General features: G+C 48.7%; 1 protein-coding gene across 2 annotated transcripts in view; it reads left to right on the top strand.

Moving 5' to 3' along the window:
• The window catches only part of Ptpn11 (protein tyrosine phosphatase non-receptor type 11), a 59,281-nt gene extending 43,896 nt beyond the window's left edge, over positions 1-15,385 (top strand). Inside the window, exons 11-16 of one of the 2 annotated variants that reach the window (XM_051176566.1) lie at positions 72-226; positions 1,271-1,338; positions 2,535-2,686; positions 8,119-8,231; positions 10,752-10,847; positions 11,681-15,385. In XM_051176566.1, the coding sequence (XP_051032523.1) occupies positions 72-226; positions 1,271-1,338; positions 2,535-2,686; positions 8,119-8,231; positions 10,752-10,821 (558 nt within the window). In that variant the 3' untranslated portion in view covers positions 10,822-10,847; positions 11,681-15,385. Of the gene's footprint in view, positions 1-60; positions 227-1,270; positions 1,339-2,534; positions 2,687-8,118; positions 8,232-10,751; positions 10,848-11,680 lie in introns of both variants that reach the window. The other variant, XM_051176565.1, reaches the window with a different exon arrangement.
• Positions 15,386-17,819: the final 2,434 nt, after the last annotated feature.

Raw genomic sequence — 17,819 nt, 5'->3', positions numbered from 1 at the left:
GCTCAGAGGCCATGATTCCTCAACCCTTGATTTATTTAATTCTGTTCTGGCTTTTCTTGGCTCTACTCCAGGGAAATACAGAGAGAACCGTCTGGCAGTACCACTTTCGGACCTGGCCGGACCATGGTGTGCCCAGTGACCCAGGAGGTGTGCTGGACTTCCTGGAAGAGGTCCACCACAAGCAGGAGAGCATCATGGACGCAGGCCCTGTCGTGGTTCACTGCAGGTGACATCCCAGCTTGGTTTCTTTTAAGCTCAGGGGTTTGGGAGTTAGATCTCCTTGGAGATGTGACCCATTCTTCCCAGCACTCTGTTTATCCAGTGTCCATCACTTCCCAGTGGGGTTAGCATACAGAGCATGTGGGCTTCGTGATTATACTGAGGGTGGTTTGGTTTTCTGAACTTTCACTCACATGTTGAGTGAAGCTGTCATTGTTCAGTGGTTTGTTTTCTCATCGTTGTTATTTTGTGATAGGATCTCACTTTCATGGGGAGATTCAGGCTGACCTCAAGCTTGTGGTGCTTCCTCTGCCTCTGTTTCCCAAGTGCTGGGGTAACGGGCCTGTACCACCGTAGCTGGCACATTCAGTTTTGTTTTGTTTTTTTGAGACAGAGTTTCTCTGAATTGCTTTGGAACCTGTCCTGGAACTTGCTCTGTAGACCAGGCTGGCCTTGAACTCACAGAGATCTGCCTGCCTCTGCCTCCCGAGTGCTGGGATTAAAGGCGTGCACCACCAATGCCCTGCTTGTTTATTTTGTTTTTAAACCTCCATTAATGTATGTAGGTTTTGTAGCTAGGTGGCTATTTAGGAAAGAAATGAACACACATTTCTTTCTTTGAATGTCTGCTGTGGCCTGTATGACAGGAAGCCATGAGTCTGTGGGCAAGTTTCTATGTCCAGGAGAGCCATAATTTGTCTAACTGTTTCCAGGTAAAAGTTGTATGTAACTTGGGAGTGGAGAAAAGATGCCATGTGTTAGTCAGGGCCGTCATGCTCAGTACTGTGAAACTTATGGCAAGCCCCCAAGAGATATTGTTACCTCCCCATTCCATGGATGAGGAAATAAGGGTACCCGAGAGGCCCAAGCCAGGAACAGAGGGAACTGACACCCTGGGGGTGGGGTGGAGGAGAAAGAAGCTGATGCGTGGCTGTGACCTGCATCTTCTAGACACGCAGAACAGAGCCTGTGGACATTAATAGCTTGGTTCTGAATGTGAAACCCCCACAAGTGACTCCAGCATCTCTGCCATTTATTCTTCTACCCACAGTGCTGGAATCGGCCGGACAGGAACATTCATTGTGATTGACATCCTTATTGACATCATTAGAGAGAAAGGTAGGTCATCCTGAGGGCAAGAAGCCACATACAGTTCCTGTTTCTAGTTTGTGAACAGAGAGTGCTGCAGAATATAGCCTGGGAGAGAGAATTCACAGGGGAAAGGAATGGTCATTTAAATCTGGATGAGATTCACTTTCAGTGAGTTCTCCTGTTTAGCTGTTGCTATGAAACGATGTCCTACAGTTTTGGTCTCATCCCCATGCCCCTGTTACCCATGTCATGAGGCCCTCTAGCCACTCGCTCCCTGCCTGTGGGATGGGGTGGCATTCTTGGGAACTGAGGGGCTTCTGACCCTAGTGTAAGCATTTTGACAGCTTGGATGGGATGGACAGGGATTCTGGCATTCGGGAGCCAAGGAATACCACGGGTCACAGTAAGCATAGCAGCTTACAGCCCTGCTTCAGGGAAAGGTTTCCCCAGTGTATCAGCTCTGCTCTGGCAGGAGAGGGTTCCAGTCCGCCAGAGAGTGGAGTGTAACAACTTCACTTTGCCTGCTCTGTTCAGGGTAAACCTCATTCAAGAGATTTATTGGGAGGGAAGAATCCAGGAGAGTGGCTGCCCTCTGCCAGGGTGGCAGATGACAGCTGGGGAGGCCAAACAGCCACAAGCTGACCAGACACAGGGTTTATATAGGGCTTCTTAGGAGGTGGAGTTTTCCCAGGGAGATTTCCAGGGTGGGGATTGGTCATATTTTAGTCCTTGAGCTCAGACTGGCTAGATCTCCTGCTCAGGGATTGGTTGGTTTTCTGCACAGGTTTAGGGTCGGATTTGGCTCTGGTTTCGGGGTCCAAGTGTGTTTCTTCCACTGGTTCTTTTTAGCCTTTTGCTTTCATTTTAGGACCAGGCTATATTACTTCCACTGGCTCTGATTCCAGAGGCAAAGTGTGTTTCTTTGGCACTGGTTTCAGGGTTAGGGTACATTTCTTTGGTTCTGGTTTCAGGGCTAAAGTGTGTTTTTTTGGCTCTGCGCAGGGTGTATTTCTTTAGTTGGCCCTTTTCCCTTACACCTAACCCTTTGTCCTAGCAGCTCCTGGCATTGTCCTGAGCATTGGCTCAGGAGTCCTGCTGCATCCCCTATGGCTAGTGGTGAGGGAAAGACTGCCTCTGTGTCCCTTCCCACCGTGTAAAGTGGGTGCTCAGCAGCCCACCCTGGCCTCATGCACTCCTGCAGCTACAGGGTCTTTGCTTTGCAGGTGTGGACTGTGACATCGATGTTCCTAAAACCATTCAGATGGTGCGGTCCCAGAGGTCAGGGATGGTCCAGACAGAAGCACAGTACCGGTTCATCTACATGGCCGTCCAGCATTATATTGAGACGCTGCAGCGCAGGATTGAGGAGGAGCAGGTATGGAATGAGGGGCTGGCACATGGGCTCAGCTCCAGTCCAGGCCATCTGGACTTGCACCCTTAGAGCCAGAGCACAGGCTCTCTTTATCTGTAGAAGGTTAACGGATCCCCACCCCAGTGGTCTTTCTGGAAGCTACGGTCATCCTTTGCCTCCTAGCTCAGGAAAGTGTGGTGCCATTGTCATGACTTCTACTTGACAGGCTTAGAATCAGGGCCTACAGTTTCCCGCCTGCTTCAGCTTTGATCTAAGCTGGTCTATCCTGAATCCGTCTTGTAAAATGAATGCCTCGTTCTTAATAGAGCATGGCAGTTTGAGCCACTAATTTGGCTGCATTGAAACAGTGAATTTCAATTTTAATAAGCTATGCATAATGAAGAGTGTGCAGTTGGAGCCATTCCATGTGAGGCTATTCATAACAGACACAGAGCTGAGTTAATTAGGATGCGCTGAGCCCAGGGAGACGAGGAAGGAGAGCTGTTCTTTTGGGGAGCTTTGATTATTCCTCTCCCGAACCCCATTGTGCTGCGGCAGATGGGTGGTATCTGAACACCAGCCATGTTTGTCTTTTTACTGCTGTTGCCTTCTAGAAAGCCCAGGAGAGGAGACTCAGTGCATGTCATAATGTGGCAGGTTGTCTCTTCATGGGTAGCTTTATTGTTTTTTTTTTTTTTTTTTTTTTTTTTTAAAGACCATCTCACTGTGTAGCCCTGGGCTGACCTGAAACTCAATATGTAGACCAGATTAGCCTTGAACTCATAGAGATGTTGCTACCTCTGTCTCCTAAGTGTTGGCCTGGAAAAATAGAACCACATTGTCAGCCTTGGGAGCCAGAGGGAAGTGCCCCTTCCTGAGTTTAGGTGCTCACCCAGACACCCGTGTCAGGTGGCTCATTGTGCACCCATTGAGAAATCAAGTGTGCATAGGTGTGTAAGGTCATATTGATTGATTCCCAAGCCACCTATCCTGAACTTCAATGTTTTACATCTGAATTCAACACAAGCTTTTGTTTTTTCTTTCCCCTTAGTGGCACTAGGGAACACACCCAGCTAAGTCAGCACTACACCACTGATCTGCACCCCCAGACCTGTAAATGTAGACGGCTACTCTGAGGTTCTTTTATAAACGTCTTCCAGTTACATTTAATTAGTAAATAGTTTACAAAGAGATGCCCAGAGAAAAAATTTAAGGAGGTGGCATCATGGTTGCTAGGTCTGGTCAGGAACAATTCAGGAGCGTCCTGTCATCTTGCCAGAAGCTCTCTATTTCACTTAGATTTGTATTCATGTTAGAATTGAGAGGTAGAAACAGGTAGATCAGAAATTCAAGTTTATCTTTGACTGTGTATTGTGTTTCCGGTCTTCGTGAGATTTGGTCACAAGAACAACAAAACAACAATGAAAAAGAGTCCCGTCGTGTCCCGTCCCGTCCCCCCCCCCCCTTGCGCATGCACATGCACGTGCTTATTTTTAAATTTAAGCTAAATATGTGTGAGCCTGTGTCCACGTGTGGGCATGTGCATGTTAGTACAGGTGCATGTGAACCCTTAGACCCTTGGAGAATGCGGGGCACTTTGCACTCTTGCCCACAGCTGGGCTCCCTCTCAAGCCCAGCAGGCCCTTAAATTAGCAACAGGACAAAACTACATTTGGAAATGTAGTAGTTTTCCAGTTTAGGGTAAGTTAAGGCCCTTCGGGAGTAAAAGAGTTTGCTAAAGAAGGTTAAATGAAAAAGTAGAAAGAGACAGGTGGGTGGAGAGCCACAGGAAAGGAAGGGGGTGCAGACAGAGACAGACACACACACATATTAGCAAGAAAGAAATACACAGAGGAGGACAGAGTGTAGGGGCAGTCATGAGTGTCTGTGTCTATGTTTAACAGGCTTCTTGTCTCTGCAGTTTGGGTGAGAGGGTTTTTTTTTTTTTAATTTTTTTATTTTCCATTTATGGTAGTAAGTACTTCATTTGCAAAAGCAGTGTGTGGTATTTCCTTTACCCAACTTATCTGAAGGTTAAACATTCATTCTCTCTTTAAACTTTAAAATATATGTAAAAAGGGAACATTTAAAAGTTACATGTATTTATACCTCTTTGCTTTTAGGACATTCTGTTACCTAATCATGATCCATTACCAAGCTGAGGAAGCAGACACTGCTAGAAAGCTCTGTGCAACCTCAGATCAGGACTGGGGCTGTAGCTTCAGTATGAGCTCACTCGCAGGATCCTGAGGTCCATCCCAGTACTACACATAAGCATACCAGGTGTAGCTACACACTTGTGGAAGTCAAGCATTTGGGTGGGGAAGACTGCACATTCCAGTCTAGCCTGGGCCATATTAGACCTCTTGATAAAAACAAAACCAAGCAAGAAACCAAAAAATACGGTCTGGAGAGGTAGCTCAAAGGTTAAAGACATGTACTGCTTTTGTAGAGGACCTGAGTTCATTTCCCAGCATTCATTGTCAAGTGGCTTAAAACTGTAGGTAACTTCAGCTCCAGGGTGATCCAATCCCTGCCCCCCAATTCTGACCTCCTCAGGCACCTGGCCACACACACACACACACGCACGCACGCTAAAGTAACCTGTGCACCACATTCAGATTTTATAAGGGTTAGGGTCATACCATGTATGCAGCTGTCATGTTTCTTTGCCTGTCTTCCATCTTCTGTGTCACACTGACACTCTGTCCCACTGTTACTGTGTCCTCCATAGTTGGGAAGCTGCCAGTTCCCTCTCCTAGAGACGCTGGCCATTATTTTCTGTTGTGTCCTTTGCTGAATTGATTCAAGATGGTCAGGTCAGCTTTGCTCCTTAAAGGTGGCAGTGAAGCTTCTTTACTCAGAAGTTATTACAAGAACCATGCGCACACACACAGATACAAGTACACACAGACACACATTATGACTCATACATATAGATCCTACTTGGAGAAAAAAAGATTTGGACACACTCAACTGGGGATGTGGCTCCGTGGTACAGTGCTTAATCAGCATGGCCCTGGCTTTGGGTTTGATGTCCACCAGGAGAGGGAGCTGGATATTTGAGGCTGGAAGCAGTCTATTTCTCACTGTACTTTCTTGCCTACTAGCTATACATTGGTGTGTGTGTGCATGCGCACATGTGCACACCTCTCTGCTTCCTCCTTTTTTCCCTCCCTCCCTCCTTTCCATGACTGGAAGTTTGTGACTTGATTTGTTCACATCTTTTTGTGGGTTGAGAAACAAGGACAAGACCAGAAGCAAAGCACCTGGACCTACTTCTACTTTCTGGTCCCATGTCAAAGGTTCCGTCAGCTCCCCAACATCATCACTAGCTGGGGTCCAGGTGCTCAGACCCATGAAGCTGTTGGGACCTTTGCATTCAGGCTGGAGCAGGGCCCTGGGAAGGCCACACACTATTCTGTGGAAGCCACTGGGCAATTCGAAACAGAGGAATGATATAAAATGACCTTGATTTAAGAGAGGACCCTGCCTCCCATGGAATGGTGGACGTCAGGCTTGGGCACTTAAACTGTGTTGGTTTGTAGAGAGTGGGAGGCTGAATGGGGAGAATCCGACTTGCCTCCAACTCACTGTGAGGCTGGGGATGAATCTGAACTTCTGATCCTCCCTGAGCTGGTGTTGAGTGGTTAATGTGCTCCTGGGGATGGGAGCTGGGTGCCTGTGCTGGCAGGTGCTTTACCCGCTGGGCCAGTCTTTCCTTCCCTAAGTGACTTCCTTTGTTTAAATGCAAATACATGTTCTGGAGAGGAGGTTCAGCCAGTAGGCCCTTTCCACTCTTCCAGTGTTCCTGAGTTCAGTTCCCATCATCCATGTTGGCAATTATAATAACAGCCTATAGCTTGAGGGAATCTAATGCCCTCTTCTGGCTTCCAAAGGCACTTGAACACATGTGGCATGTACACAAATAGACACACATGTACATATACAGATGAAACACAAATATCTTGAAACCGCATAGACCATCATTGTTCACTAATTTAGATGTTGGCCAGTGGGATCCTGGTGTCGTATTGTTGCAGTTATATGAATCTGTTTGCATACAGTTCTCTCCTCCCGTCCCCTCCACCGCACATTGCTTCACTGTATGGACATATCATATTCTTTTGCTCTTGGGGCATTTATAAAGAGCGTCATGCCCCAGCCACCCCTGTACAGTTCTTAGGCGTCCATGCAAGGGTTTCCCAGTGAGACACAGATGTTCATCCAGTTAGTGCCATCTTCATTGTTGGGAACCAACAGTTTTTCTTTTCTCCAGTGCCTGGGGTCAAGTCCAGAGCCTTGTGCAGCCAGATGGGAAGCACTTACTGCGAATTATGTCCCCAGCCTCCCAGTTCAGCCTCTGAGCACTGATGGTGGTTCCAGGTGTATGCCAGTCTTTAGTATGGCTGTGCTTCCTTCCTAGCAGTGCTAAGGTCAAGGCAGTGCCACTGCTCCCTTGATGGATTCCACTTTGAGAACTGGCAATCTGCATGTGGATTTGAGAAAAGGTGACAAGCCAAGGGGCTGCTGCAGCGGGGAAAAGCACTTGCTGTGCAAACCTAATGACCTAGCCCAAGCCTCAGCGCCATCGAGGAAGGAGAGAGCTGATTCCACGCAGTTGTCTTCTCCTTTCTCCATGTGTGTGGCATGTGTGAGCCCTCATACATCTCACACACACACATACAAAGACGACATGAGATGAGGTTACATTCCCGTTGGTTTCCTTGCCTCGACACATTGTTAGGGTCAAACTAACGTTTGTGCTGTGATCTTTTCTGTTGTGTATTAGGAGGCAGGTTGCAGGGCTGGGGGGGGGGGTATTGCAGTGGCAGGGAACACACCCAGCCATGTGCAAGGGCTCTGGGTACCATCCCCAATGCTAAATGAATAAAGTGCATCATTATGACTTCCATCCCTCCGTGCTTTTCTACTTGGAGGGAATCCTTCTGGAGCGTCTCTATCTTAAATTCTACTGAAGCGGTTAGAGCTCCATGCAAAGGCAGCAGGAACTCTGTGCTTAGGAGCAGGGCCTCTGGTCTGGTTCAGTGGGCAGTTCCTGCATTCCTGCAGCTCTGGGGGCTTTGGGGGGACTGTGGTCCCAGAGCATGCCTCCTGAGGGTGCTGGGCCTTGGAGGAGACAAGCTCCTGACAGTCTGGTCAGCTTGTCAGTGTTCTCAAGATTTTGGCCTGTGATTCTGCCTCTCTTTTTCTTTGATATAATAGCTTTTTGTTTCTGTATATTTTTGTTGTTGTTGTTGTTTGAGACAGGGTTTTCTCTGTGGCTTTGGAGACTGTCATGGAACTTGGTCTTGTAGACCAGGCTGGTCTCGAACTCACAGAGATCTGCCTGCCTCTGCCTCCTGAGTGCTGGGATTAAAGGCATGTGCCACCACCACCATTCTTTTAAGCAACAAAGCCACAGTCCTTCTTACCTGTCTTTTTCCTACTTTCAGAAGAGCAAAAGGAAAGGACATGAGTATACCAATATTAAGTATTCCCTGGTGGATCAGACAAGCGGCGATCAGAGCCCCCTGCCACCTTGTACCCCGACACCACCCTGTGCAGAGTAAGTAATGATGTGGCTATGTAGCTCTGGTAAAAGCGAATAGCAGTTGTTTGCAGTATTTCCAGCTCATACTTGCTGTCTGATAGCACATGGGGGTGGTTGGGGTTGAAGGGCTCTCTAGGAACTGTGTGGATATCGAAACAGAGATTCAGGGCCCCTAAACAGTAGGCACATGTGGGGCTTTCCGGACCCTGTGTGGCTCTGAGTCTGTCAGGTCAGGGTTCTCTAGGGAAAAAAATCTAATCTTCCTTTGGCTGGGGGCATTATTTCAGTGGAAGGTGCTGTGACTCTTTGACAAGTAAGAATAAATGGAGTCTCTATTCATGTGTGGACATAACTATGGCCTGCCAGTCAGGTTTTTTTTTTTTTTTTTTTTTTTTTTTTTTTTTGTTTGGTTTGGTTTGGTTTGGTTTTGAGATGGGGTTTCTCTATGTTTAGCCCTGACTGTCCTGGAACTCACTCTGTAGACCAGATAAGAGATCTGCCTATCTCTGCCATCACTGCCTGGCCCAGTCAGGGTTTTTAAACCAAAGGTCAGAAAGGCAGAGCCTATAGGTCTAGCTTTGCTTTTTAAAGGCATTCTTATTTAAAAACAAAACAAAAAACCAAAAAGGCATCCATCGCAGGAGGAAATGAGCAGGAGCTGCAAAAGATGCAGTGGGCGGCTTAGGGACTCGCAGGGAGGACTCATTTTCTTTCCTTGGGTCAGTGAACAAGAAGCTCTTCCACACACCAAGTGAAGTCAGAAAGGCAGTGCCCAGCAGTGGTGAGGACAGTTTTGTTTTCAAGAAACAGCTGTTGCACAGCGGCAATTCAAGTGCCTGGGTTCAGCCCCTCCGGACAGCCTGCCTTGGTAACTATGGCCAGAGCTTTAAGAACACAGTGACACCGCACGGTGACTGTGCGGCTTGGAGAGTTCACCAGATCTTGGGGAAGATTTTCCCCTAAAGGCATTCAGCATGACATCGTCATCCTGATAGTTTAGGAAGCCGAGTGACATTCCCAGTGTGTGAGATGAATTAAGAGACGGAAGAGGAGTACTGAAGGACCCACGCCCTTCAGTCAGACTCCAGGTGGCACTGAACTTTGGATGGGAAAAGGAAATTAGTTCCTGATTTTTACTAATTTTTCTCCGACACCCAATGCTGCAAAGACCTATGAGTGTCCAGCTGCTGTGGAGTTCTCCATGGTTTTGAGTATTTAACCAGCAGTGCGCTGTGTCAGTCTCTACAATCTCCCTCCGTGTCTGTTAGATAGATAGACACAGTCTGGAACCTGGAACCAAGGGCTGATGCTTACAACTTTCTTGAAGGCAAAGTTGTCTTGAGGCCATTTTTTAATGAAATACCCCAATCTTCCAGGCTGCTGCTCTGTAGCCTGCCATTAAAGACTCCCAAGAGAGGTAGGACTCGACAGAGTCCACATTCACATTCTAGGAGACTCAGGTCCCTGCGCCTTAAATGACAGTTTTCAGGCCAGGTCAGTACTGAAGTCCTCTGTGACCTCTCTCCCTCACTCCACCCTGTCACTCCAGTGCTCAGTGTCCATAAGGGCCATGGCTTATGCACATCCCTCACACCATACCCCTTCTGCTCCTCATGCACCATTGCCTGGGAAAGGAAAACTCCAAAGCATGACACACACACTGGTTCTTTCCAGAAGGGCTTATCCAGTTCCCGGTTTAAAGTAAAAGATACCCAGGCAGCCTTTGTTAGCCTGGTCACGTGGCTAGCAGCTGAGCAGTCTGTACCGCAAAGTCATTGTCCACCATAACATTTACTTTCTCTTTCCCCTGGAATCTGGCTTGTTTGCTTCTGCTGTGGGCTTTTAAAGCCCCGCTGACTTTAATATTGGCTCTACAGAGCAGATAGAGGCCTGTATTTACATTCTCTCTCTGTTAAACACAGAAATGAAATCCTGTGTCAGGGGTACTCTCTTCTGAGTCACCTTTCCTCCTGTTTCCCTCAGCCCCAGCAGGCTGCCTGGGAATGCTGGTGTTTTAAACCACTTGCAGTAACTTGCTGGGGAGCCAGCACTTTTCCCACAAAACTCAACCGAGACTGACGGCCACTCTGCCGCGCCCTTCATGTTGTCCCCACGTAGGCTGCACACCTTAGATCCTGGGCCCTGGGGCTGCTCAGAGCTCTGGTCCTCCTGGCCTACATAGACTCCTGATAGCCTTAACAGAAGGAGGTTGGCCCTCGGATGCTTTATTTCTCCATCCAAGGCTCTAAAGGTGGCTGGAGCCTTCTTTCACCTGGTCTCATGTCTCGCTGGGAATGGTCACAGTTCCTGTCTTGTGTGCACATGACCTAACTTCTTTACTGTCCTCCAGACCCTCCATCCACATCAGAAGGCACAGGATTCCAGGTCCCGGCTGCTTTCCCAACTTCACAGTGATACAGCGCACGTGTGTCTGATGTCCACGAGTCAGCTCGTAGCTGAGCAGGGGGTCTCAGCAGAGCTGGGCCAGATGGGACATGGCAGGCATTCAGGTGTCTTCCTTCTTCCTCTCTGCAGAATGAGGGAGGACAGTGCTCGAGTCTATGAGAACGTGGGCCTCATGCAGCAGCAGAGGAGCTTCAGATGAGCCCCATCGGCTGCGGCAGCCCGCAGGTATTTCAGCGTCGAGGTGTTCTCTGGGACTGTGATTCATAGTGTTCCTAGATAGGCAGGGGATTTGTGTACGCCAGAGCAAAACCTACTGTGACTGAGCGTTGAAAACCAGCCTTTTTTCGGGCCTTGTCCTTCTGCAGGCTGGGTTTGGTTTACAGTTCACTGAGCATTAAACTCAGATCAGATAACTGCATAGGGGTGTGGCTGGCACTTAACAGCCAGCAGTAGGCAGCGAAGAAGAGCAGCCATCACCGTTCTGCAGGTAGAACTGGGCTCAAGTGGCACAGGCCTTGCTTGCTGCCTGCCATCTCTTGGCATCAGGATCAGCCGTGCCTCTGAGGGCTTAGGCTTCTGGGCTCCACTGGTCGTTTCCCTGCGGGGGCCTCCCTGGCAGGCACTGTGGTTGATCCACATAGGTGATGCAGGCTTGTGCGGTAGGTTAGAAACACACAGGATGGGGGCTGGAGAGATGGCTCAGTGGTTAAGAGCACTTTCAGAGGACCCAGGTTCTATTCCCAGCACCCACATGGTAGTTCACACCTGTCTGTAACTCCAGTTCCAGGGAATCTGGTATCCTTACACTAACGCACATAAAATAAAAGGTTAAATAAAGTATTGAAAGGAAGGAAGGAAGGAAGGAAGGAAGGACGGACGGACATACAGTATGGTATCACATGCTAAAATTCTGTCAGCAACCATATTTCAGTAGAGAGCATGTCTGGCATGTGTGTGTGATACTCTGGTTTTAGTGCCCGGCACCCTCAGAGAATACGAGACTCTCCACGTTTATCTCTGTGTGCTCCCTAAAAAGTCACAACTTCTTTCTTCCTCAGATACGAACTTTCACCCCTTCCCTAAAAATGTCAAGACTAGACAAGAAAGTTTCCAGGACCCACGTGTTCAGAAGCTTGCCCGCCAGGGTTGACTGACTGCCTTTTGAGAAGTGAAGTTTGGAACCATTTGAAGAGCACAAGTCTAATCAGCACCTCCCTTCCTCAGATAAGGGGAAACTGCTCTGCGCTGTCAACAAAGCTGTTTTTATAGAATTGGTTTTGAATTGTGGAAGCAGCTAAATTGTGCTCTGTATTTTACACATTATGGGACTCAAATTGTAGTTATGGGCAGGATTTTTTTTTTTTTTTTCTCCCATGACCTTAACTGATCTGATTTTCTTTTCCCCCTGTCTCTTTGGGGAACCATGGGCCCCTTGTAAGAAGAAAGGATTTGGGGGAATTCAGGAACAGAGTCCCCAGAAGCCAGCAGTCTGTAAACTACTGCTCATCTTCTACCGCCCAGGGATTGCTTAGGGTCGCTCATCATCACAGAGACTCACTGTTTAGTGCCAGGGACTGGGAGGCCAGGCTGTAGGGCTGCACTGATGAGGGCCTTCTGGTGTGCCACACCGGCTGGGAAGAGCATGAGGGCTAGCCTCGCTTTTACAGCAAATGGACGATGACAGCATGAGTCCACCCTCAAGTCCCAACCATTCCTTAGCGTCCCAGCTGTCAACACCATGGCATCGGGGTCTCTCTGCGCTCCCTGAAGATATATGTTGGGACACATTCAATACGGAATGACCCAGTCAAGGACAGTTCACTTTGGTAGCGGAGTGGTCATCAAACAGTGATGTGTGTCAGGGGATAAAAAAGTCGTGGCGGAAAGGCCATGGGAAGTCTTTCCTCTGAAAATGACCACTCCTCTTCAGGTGTGGACAGAGAAATGGTGGGAAAAGTGGCTGTGTTGTCTTTGCACTGGAGTCACCATCTTGTGTTAGTAAGACACCTGGGTGAGTGCCATCTGGTCCTCTCTTGTTCTTGACTGACCCATCCCCCCCATTCCCCAGTCTTGTCTGGGCTTGCATGAGCCCCACTGTCCTGTGGGAGTCCCTTGGGGAGCTGGTAACATGGCCAAGACACTGAGCTGCTGTCTCACTGAGGTGTCTTCCGGTCTTTTCTCCTGGATGTCTGTGTAGTCTCAATAGCAGGGTGGCTGGGCCTTTATGTGTCTCCTAAGGCTCAAAGGCAGAAGTGGCCAGGCCATCTTCAGATCCAGGCCTGGAATGACCATGACTTCTTCAGTGGCTGCCTGCGTGGAAATCAGACTCAGCCTGAAGTGTGTAGTGGAGATGCCGTGCTCTGGGGCCACCAGTCTGTCAGGTGACCCCAGCCTGTGCCATGGAAGCAAGTGACTGTAGTTAGCAAGAGCCCAGGCTACTTATAGTAGCTGGTGTAAACTGTGGGTCAGATGAGAAATGTACAGCGCACATTCTGGAAGCTTCTGAGCCAATTTTTCTGGCACCACACATGTTGCACCATCCTCACCTGAAGACCTGGTGTGTGGTAAGGGTGGGTGTGTTTGGGGACGTATGAAAGGTTGTTCCTGAAGCACCGCAGATGGGTGAAGGTGATGCTTCATTGGGCCTTGGCTGAGCGTGAAGAGCGGCAGTCCTGGCCAGGCCTCCTGTCAGGTCCAGTCAGCCACTTATGCTCTAACCAAGCAGCAGGATTTGCTGTGTTCTGCCATTAAGTGCCTTCTCCAGAGACACCCCCTCTGCCTACGTGTTGAGAGCGTGTTTCACTGAAAGCATCCAGATTGACGCTCATGACCAAACAGTGGCACAGCCTCCACTCAGATTCTTTTTGCTTTGGTTCCTGAAAGGAAGGACTGGATCCTGCCCTGCAGTCGCTCCTTTCTGAGGCCTCCCATTCCCTGGCAGGCCTGAGGTAGTTGGGGAACACAAGGGCCACCATTTTCTTAGAGCATGTGTGTTGACCTTGCCCCTTCTCCAGTGGACTCATTGCTTCAGAGCACAGTGTGGCCTGGCTGTGTTCCCTCATCAGGGGAGCGTGGAAACCGCTGTCTTCTCACAAGCCTGTGACGGAGATCAGTTCAGCATTCACAGCCAGGATCCCGAATCTTGTTCTCTTAGCACATTATCACAAAGAACCGTGTTGGGGACGGCGGTAATATCTAGACTCTGGACTTCGGGGACGATGTCTCTCACCAGCACACCAAGGTTGGCCGTCCAGCTGATCTACTGAGTTGAAGTCTCTGCCTGCAGCTCAGGATCCAGAGCAGAAGACCCATTCTTAGCCTACGGTGTTCAGTACAGCAAGTGGTTTCTTCAGGTCCCCCTCCCACCAGTAAGGAAATGGATTCCTAAGAGCTCCTAGGTCTCCCGGATCTGTCAGGGTGGTAGCTGCAGGGTCTCAGGAGAGGGTACTCAGTGTGTGGGATGCAGGTGTAGTGTCTGGGAAGGTGAAGTATTGGAGGTGTGGGTTTGAGACAAGGAGAGTGAAAGTTGTAGAGGTTGTTCATGGGGGAGTTGGAGGGTACAGAATGACAGCAGGTCCCCTCGCTGCCGAGCCTTTTAAATTAGAAACATGGGATTTTATATTTGGGGGGAAAATCATCTAGCACATGGTCTTGGGGTTTCTAGAGAGCCACATGTAAGTCTTAGTAAGAAGGCTTGCCACACTAGTGTGCGTCCCTAGTGATACCCCAGGTTGCCTCTGCCGTTGCAGTTGGTGCCTTTCTAAAGGTGCAGTTGGGGTTAGAAAACGCTGCCGGGTGTCATCAGCTGTGCTTTTACAGAGCTGGTGGCCTTCAGTGGCTCAGCGTTATTTCTAGGGTGTTTGCTGGGAGTTCTAGAACATAAGCATTGTTTTCCTGTGAGGGACTGAGGCAGGTGTTGCGGAGATTTGTGACCTTAGGGAAACAGGCTCCAGGAACAAGGGCAAGCCCAGGGTAGGCTTTGCTCCTGTCGGTGGCTGGGGGCTGCCCTGGTTTCAGATGCCTTTCTTAGGGTCTGTGCTAGTCCGCCTTTTTGTTGGATTTGCCCCTCCCGCCCTTTGCAAAGATAAGCTCCTGAGTAGAGTTCATTGCATCCCCCATCACTAGCAGCCTGCCGTTTTCCGGGTGGGCAGGGCACAGTGAGTAGAGGGCAGCTGCTGTCGGTGCTGTAGAACTTGGCTGTGCATCAAACTAATTTTCACATGTCTTCCTCCTAAACCTCGACCATGGAATTAATAATTTGCCCGTTTATTTATGACCTAATTGTGACTCTTTTATTAATAAAGCTGATGGGAAAGGCCCCTCCCTGAGGCCGATGACCAGTCTCACATTTAACTTCCCCACAGCGTACAAAGCATCAGGCAGAGTATTACAGAAATATAGTATTTTATTGATAGACCTGTCCTTTAAAAGGAACATGTCTTGGGGTGTCATCATTTTGGTGTGAATCATGTAAATGTTGGCTGTTTGCTGTTTATTACACTTGAGTGTCAGGACACGCACTCGGCTGCTGTTCTGCACACACATACCGTGTAGTCTGCAGTTTTTTAAGTGACATTAACAGAATAGTTCATTAGGGAAACCTCAGAGGTCATCACTCCCCCCCCCCCTTTGTGTCATGAGTGTCAGCTGCTTTCTTAGCTGAAGTCATCAGAGTGTATCTGCATATACTCCATGTACCACCAGAGGCAGTGTATTTGTGAGCTGTCTGCAACTAAAAATTAGAATAAAACCATTTTCTTGTATTACGGTCCTTTGCTTTGCTGTGTGTGGGGTGGGTGGGTGGGAAGAAGGGGGATGACGGCTCTGTCGGCCTCTCACACCAAGAGTGCCTCAGGCCACAGGTCCTGCTGGAAGGCCTCTGCAATGCAGAGCAAGGAGCTCGACACTCCAGGGTCTCCTTGCTGGCCTGCCCTTTGTGGTTTCCAGGGACAAGCAGGAATTCTGGCTGGAAGGACTTGGGAGTAAATAAAGATCCCAGACCGTGTGAGCACTGTGAGAATGAGTGGGAAACAGGGTTGGAGGAGTGGTGTTCGGGTGGGTATATCAAGGGATAGCATTGCACTTGTAGACATTGGTGCTCCCTGCCCAAGCCATGTCCAAGCCAGAGTGCTGCCTTTATTTTGTAACCCTGGAGGGGGGAACCTGGGGCCTCACCTATGTTAGCACTGAGCCCACCCCAGCCCCTTACTGGGGGGTTCTGGACAGGCTTTTTCCTGTCCAGCCATGACCTCTAGCTCTAGGCCATGTTCTTCCGACACAACATGTACAACATGTACTGAACAGAAGGAAATCATGTCATAGACACCTGAGAAAGTGCTTGTTTGTCTTCTTTTGGGAGGGGAAGGCATTGAGTTACACTGGAAAATGCCATGGCTCTTAGGGTCCAGCCCAGGCATGCCATGAAGATGATTGGATACACTTGACTCTCCAGAAAGCACAGATTGCCTTTTAAACACCAGGTTCTGGGCCATGCCAGACAGGTGAACAATAACCAAACCATCTGACATGGTGCCTGCCAGCTAGGGGGAGCAGCCCCCTGGCACATGTTAGAGGCAGCTAGTGGGGTGTTGCTCTGAAGGTGCCTGGCAGGACTGAGACCATATTGGGTAGAGAGGAGAGGAGCTGGAAGGCTGACACAATGCCTACTAGCCTCTCCACGCCTTAGTTCACATCTTCCTGGGATCCCAAACTGTACATGGTGAGTGGTGGTGATGTCGTGAGCCCATCAAAGAGCCCAGTGGTGCTGTGCCCCTCCAAGATGGGTGGATGAGATGCAGTTCCTCCCCTGTGGAGACATAAGCAACATCTGTCCCTTTCTCATAAAGTCCCCATGACAAACCAGAGTACAGTTTCAACAGAATTTTCTCTGGACAACCAGTGAATTTATCAGATGCCTTACAGAGTGTGGTGAAGGCTGGCAATGGGGGTGACTCTAGAGAAACAGCCACACTGTAAAGTCTACGCTGAGCATGGATGATGTCCCCCAATAGCTGCATAGGTGGAGCCCCATTCAATTAACTCTTGTTCTTTGGGGGCCCACCACCCAGCTTCCAAATAAGTACATGGAGACTTATTCTTTCTTATAGATAGCCATCCTTAGCTTGGCTTATTTCTAGCTAGCTTTTCTTAAATTATCCTTTTGCCTCTGGAATTTTATCTTTCTATATACTTTTCTTCTTATATCGTGGCTGGCTGTGTGACTGGGTGACTGGCCCCTGGCACCCTCCTCTCCTCCTTTTCTTGCTCCTTGATCTCTGATCCCAGATTTCTATTTATTTTCTCTGCCTGCCAGCCCTGCCTATCTTTTCTCCTGCCTTGCTATTGGCTGTTCAGCTCTTTATTAGACCAGTCAGGTGTTTCAGACAGGAAAAGTAACACAGCTTCACAGAGTTAAACAAATGCAACATAACAACGCAACACTTTAATCCCAGCACTTGGGAGACAGAGGGCATGTGGATCTCTGTGAGTTCAAGGCCAACCTGGTCGACAAGAGCTAGTTCCAGGACAGCTAGGGTTACACCAAGAAACCCTATCTTGAAAAACCAAAAACCAACCAAACATGCAAAACAAAAAGAATGCAACACATCTTTGCATCATTAAAATGTTACATAGCATAAACAAATGTAACACTTCTTAAACTAATATATTCCACAAGGCTCCCCAGCCTTTAATACTCCAGCAGCTGCTGAGGCTCTGAGGACATCTCCAGTTAGGGAGGAACTGCTTGCACAAGACTAGGAAGAGTGAAGGTCCTCACACCTTCCACTCTCCAGGGAATGGCAACAGAGTCCATAAGCCACACGTGATGCACTTGCGTTCAAGCACAGCTCATCTGATGAAGATGGCGGCTGATTCTCTTGGAGGACCAAATTCTACATGGCTGTTGGATTAGGTAGGTCATCTTTTCACAGAGAAGTTCCTGGCACGAGTACCTACCCTGTGACCCCATCTCACATCTGCTTTGTGTCCTTTCATACTATGAGGGGTGAAAGGGACCCTTGGTCTTGAAAACACAACGCTGACCAACTAGTTCAGAATCCAAAGGCTTAACTTGCACAATATTACACTAAAAATTTATGGACTCATCTGTGACAATTGTTGTCCTTGTTTGCTTTTCTGTTGCTGTGGTACACACCTGACTAAAAACAGCTTGGAGAGGTAAGGGTTTATTTGACA

Source organism: Phodopus roborovskii, unplaced genomic scaffold (assembly GCF_943737965.1).
Source record: "Phodopus roborovskii unplaced genomic scaffold, PHOROB, whole genome shotgun sequence".
In the NCBI taxonomy this organism is placed as follows: Eukaryota; Metazoa; Chordata; class Mammalia; order Rodentia; family Cricetidae; genus Phodopus; species Phodopus roborovskii.
Note: the sequence above shows the minus strand (reverse complement) of the source record. Positions and strands in the feature narration are given on the sequence as shown.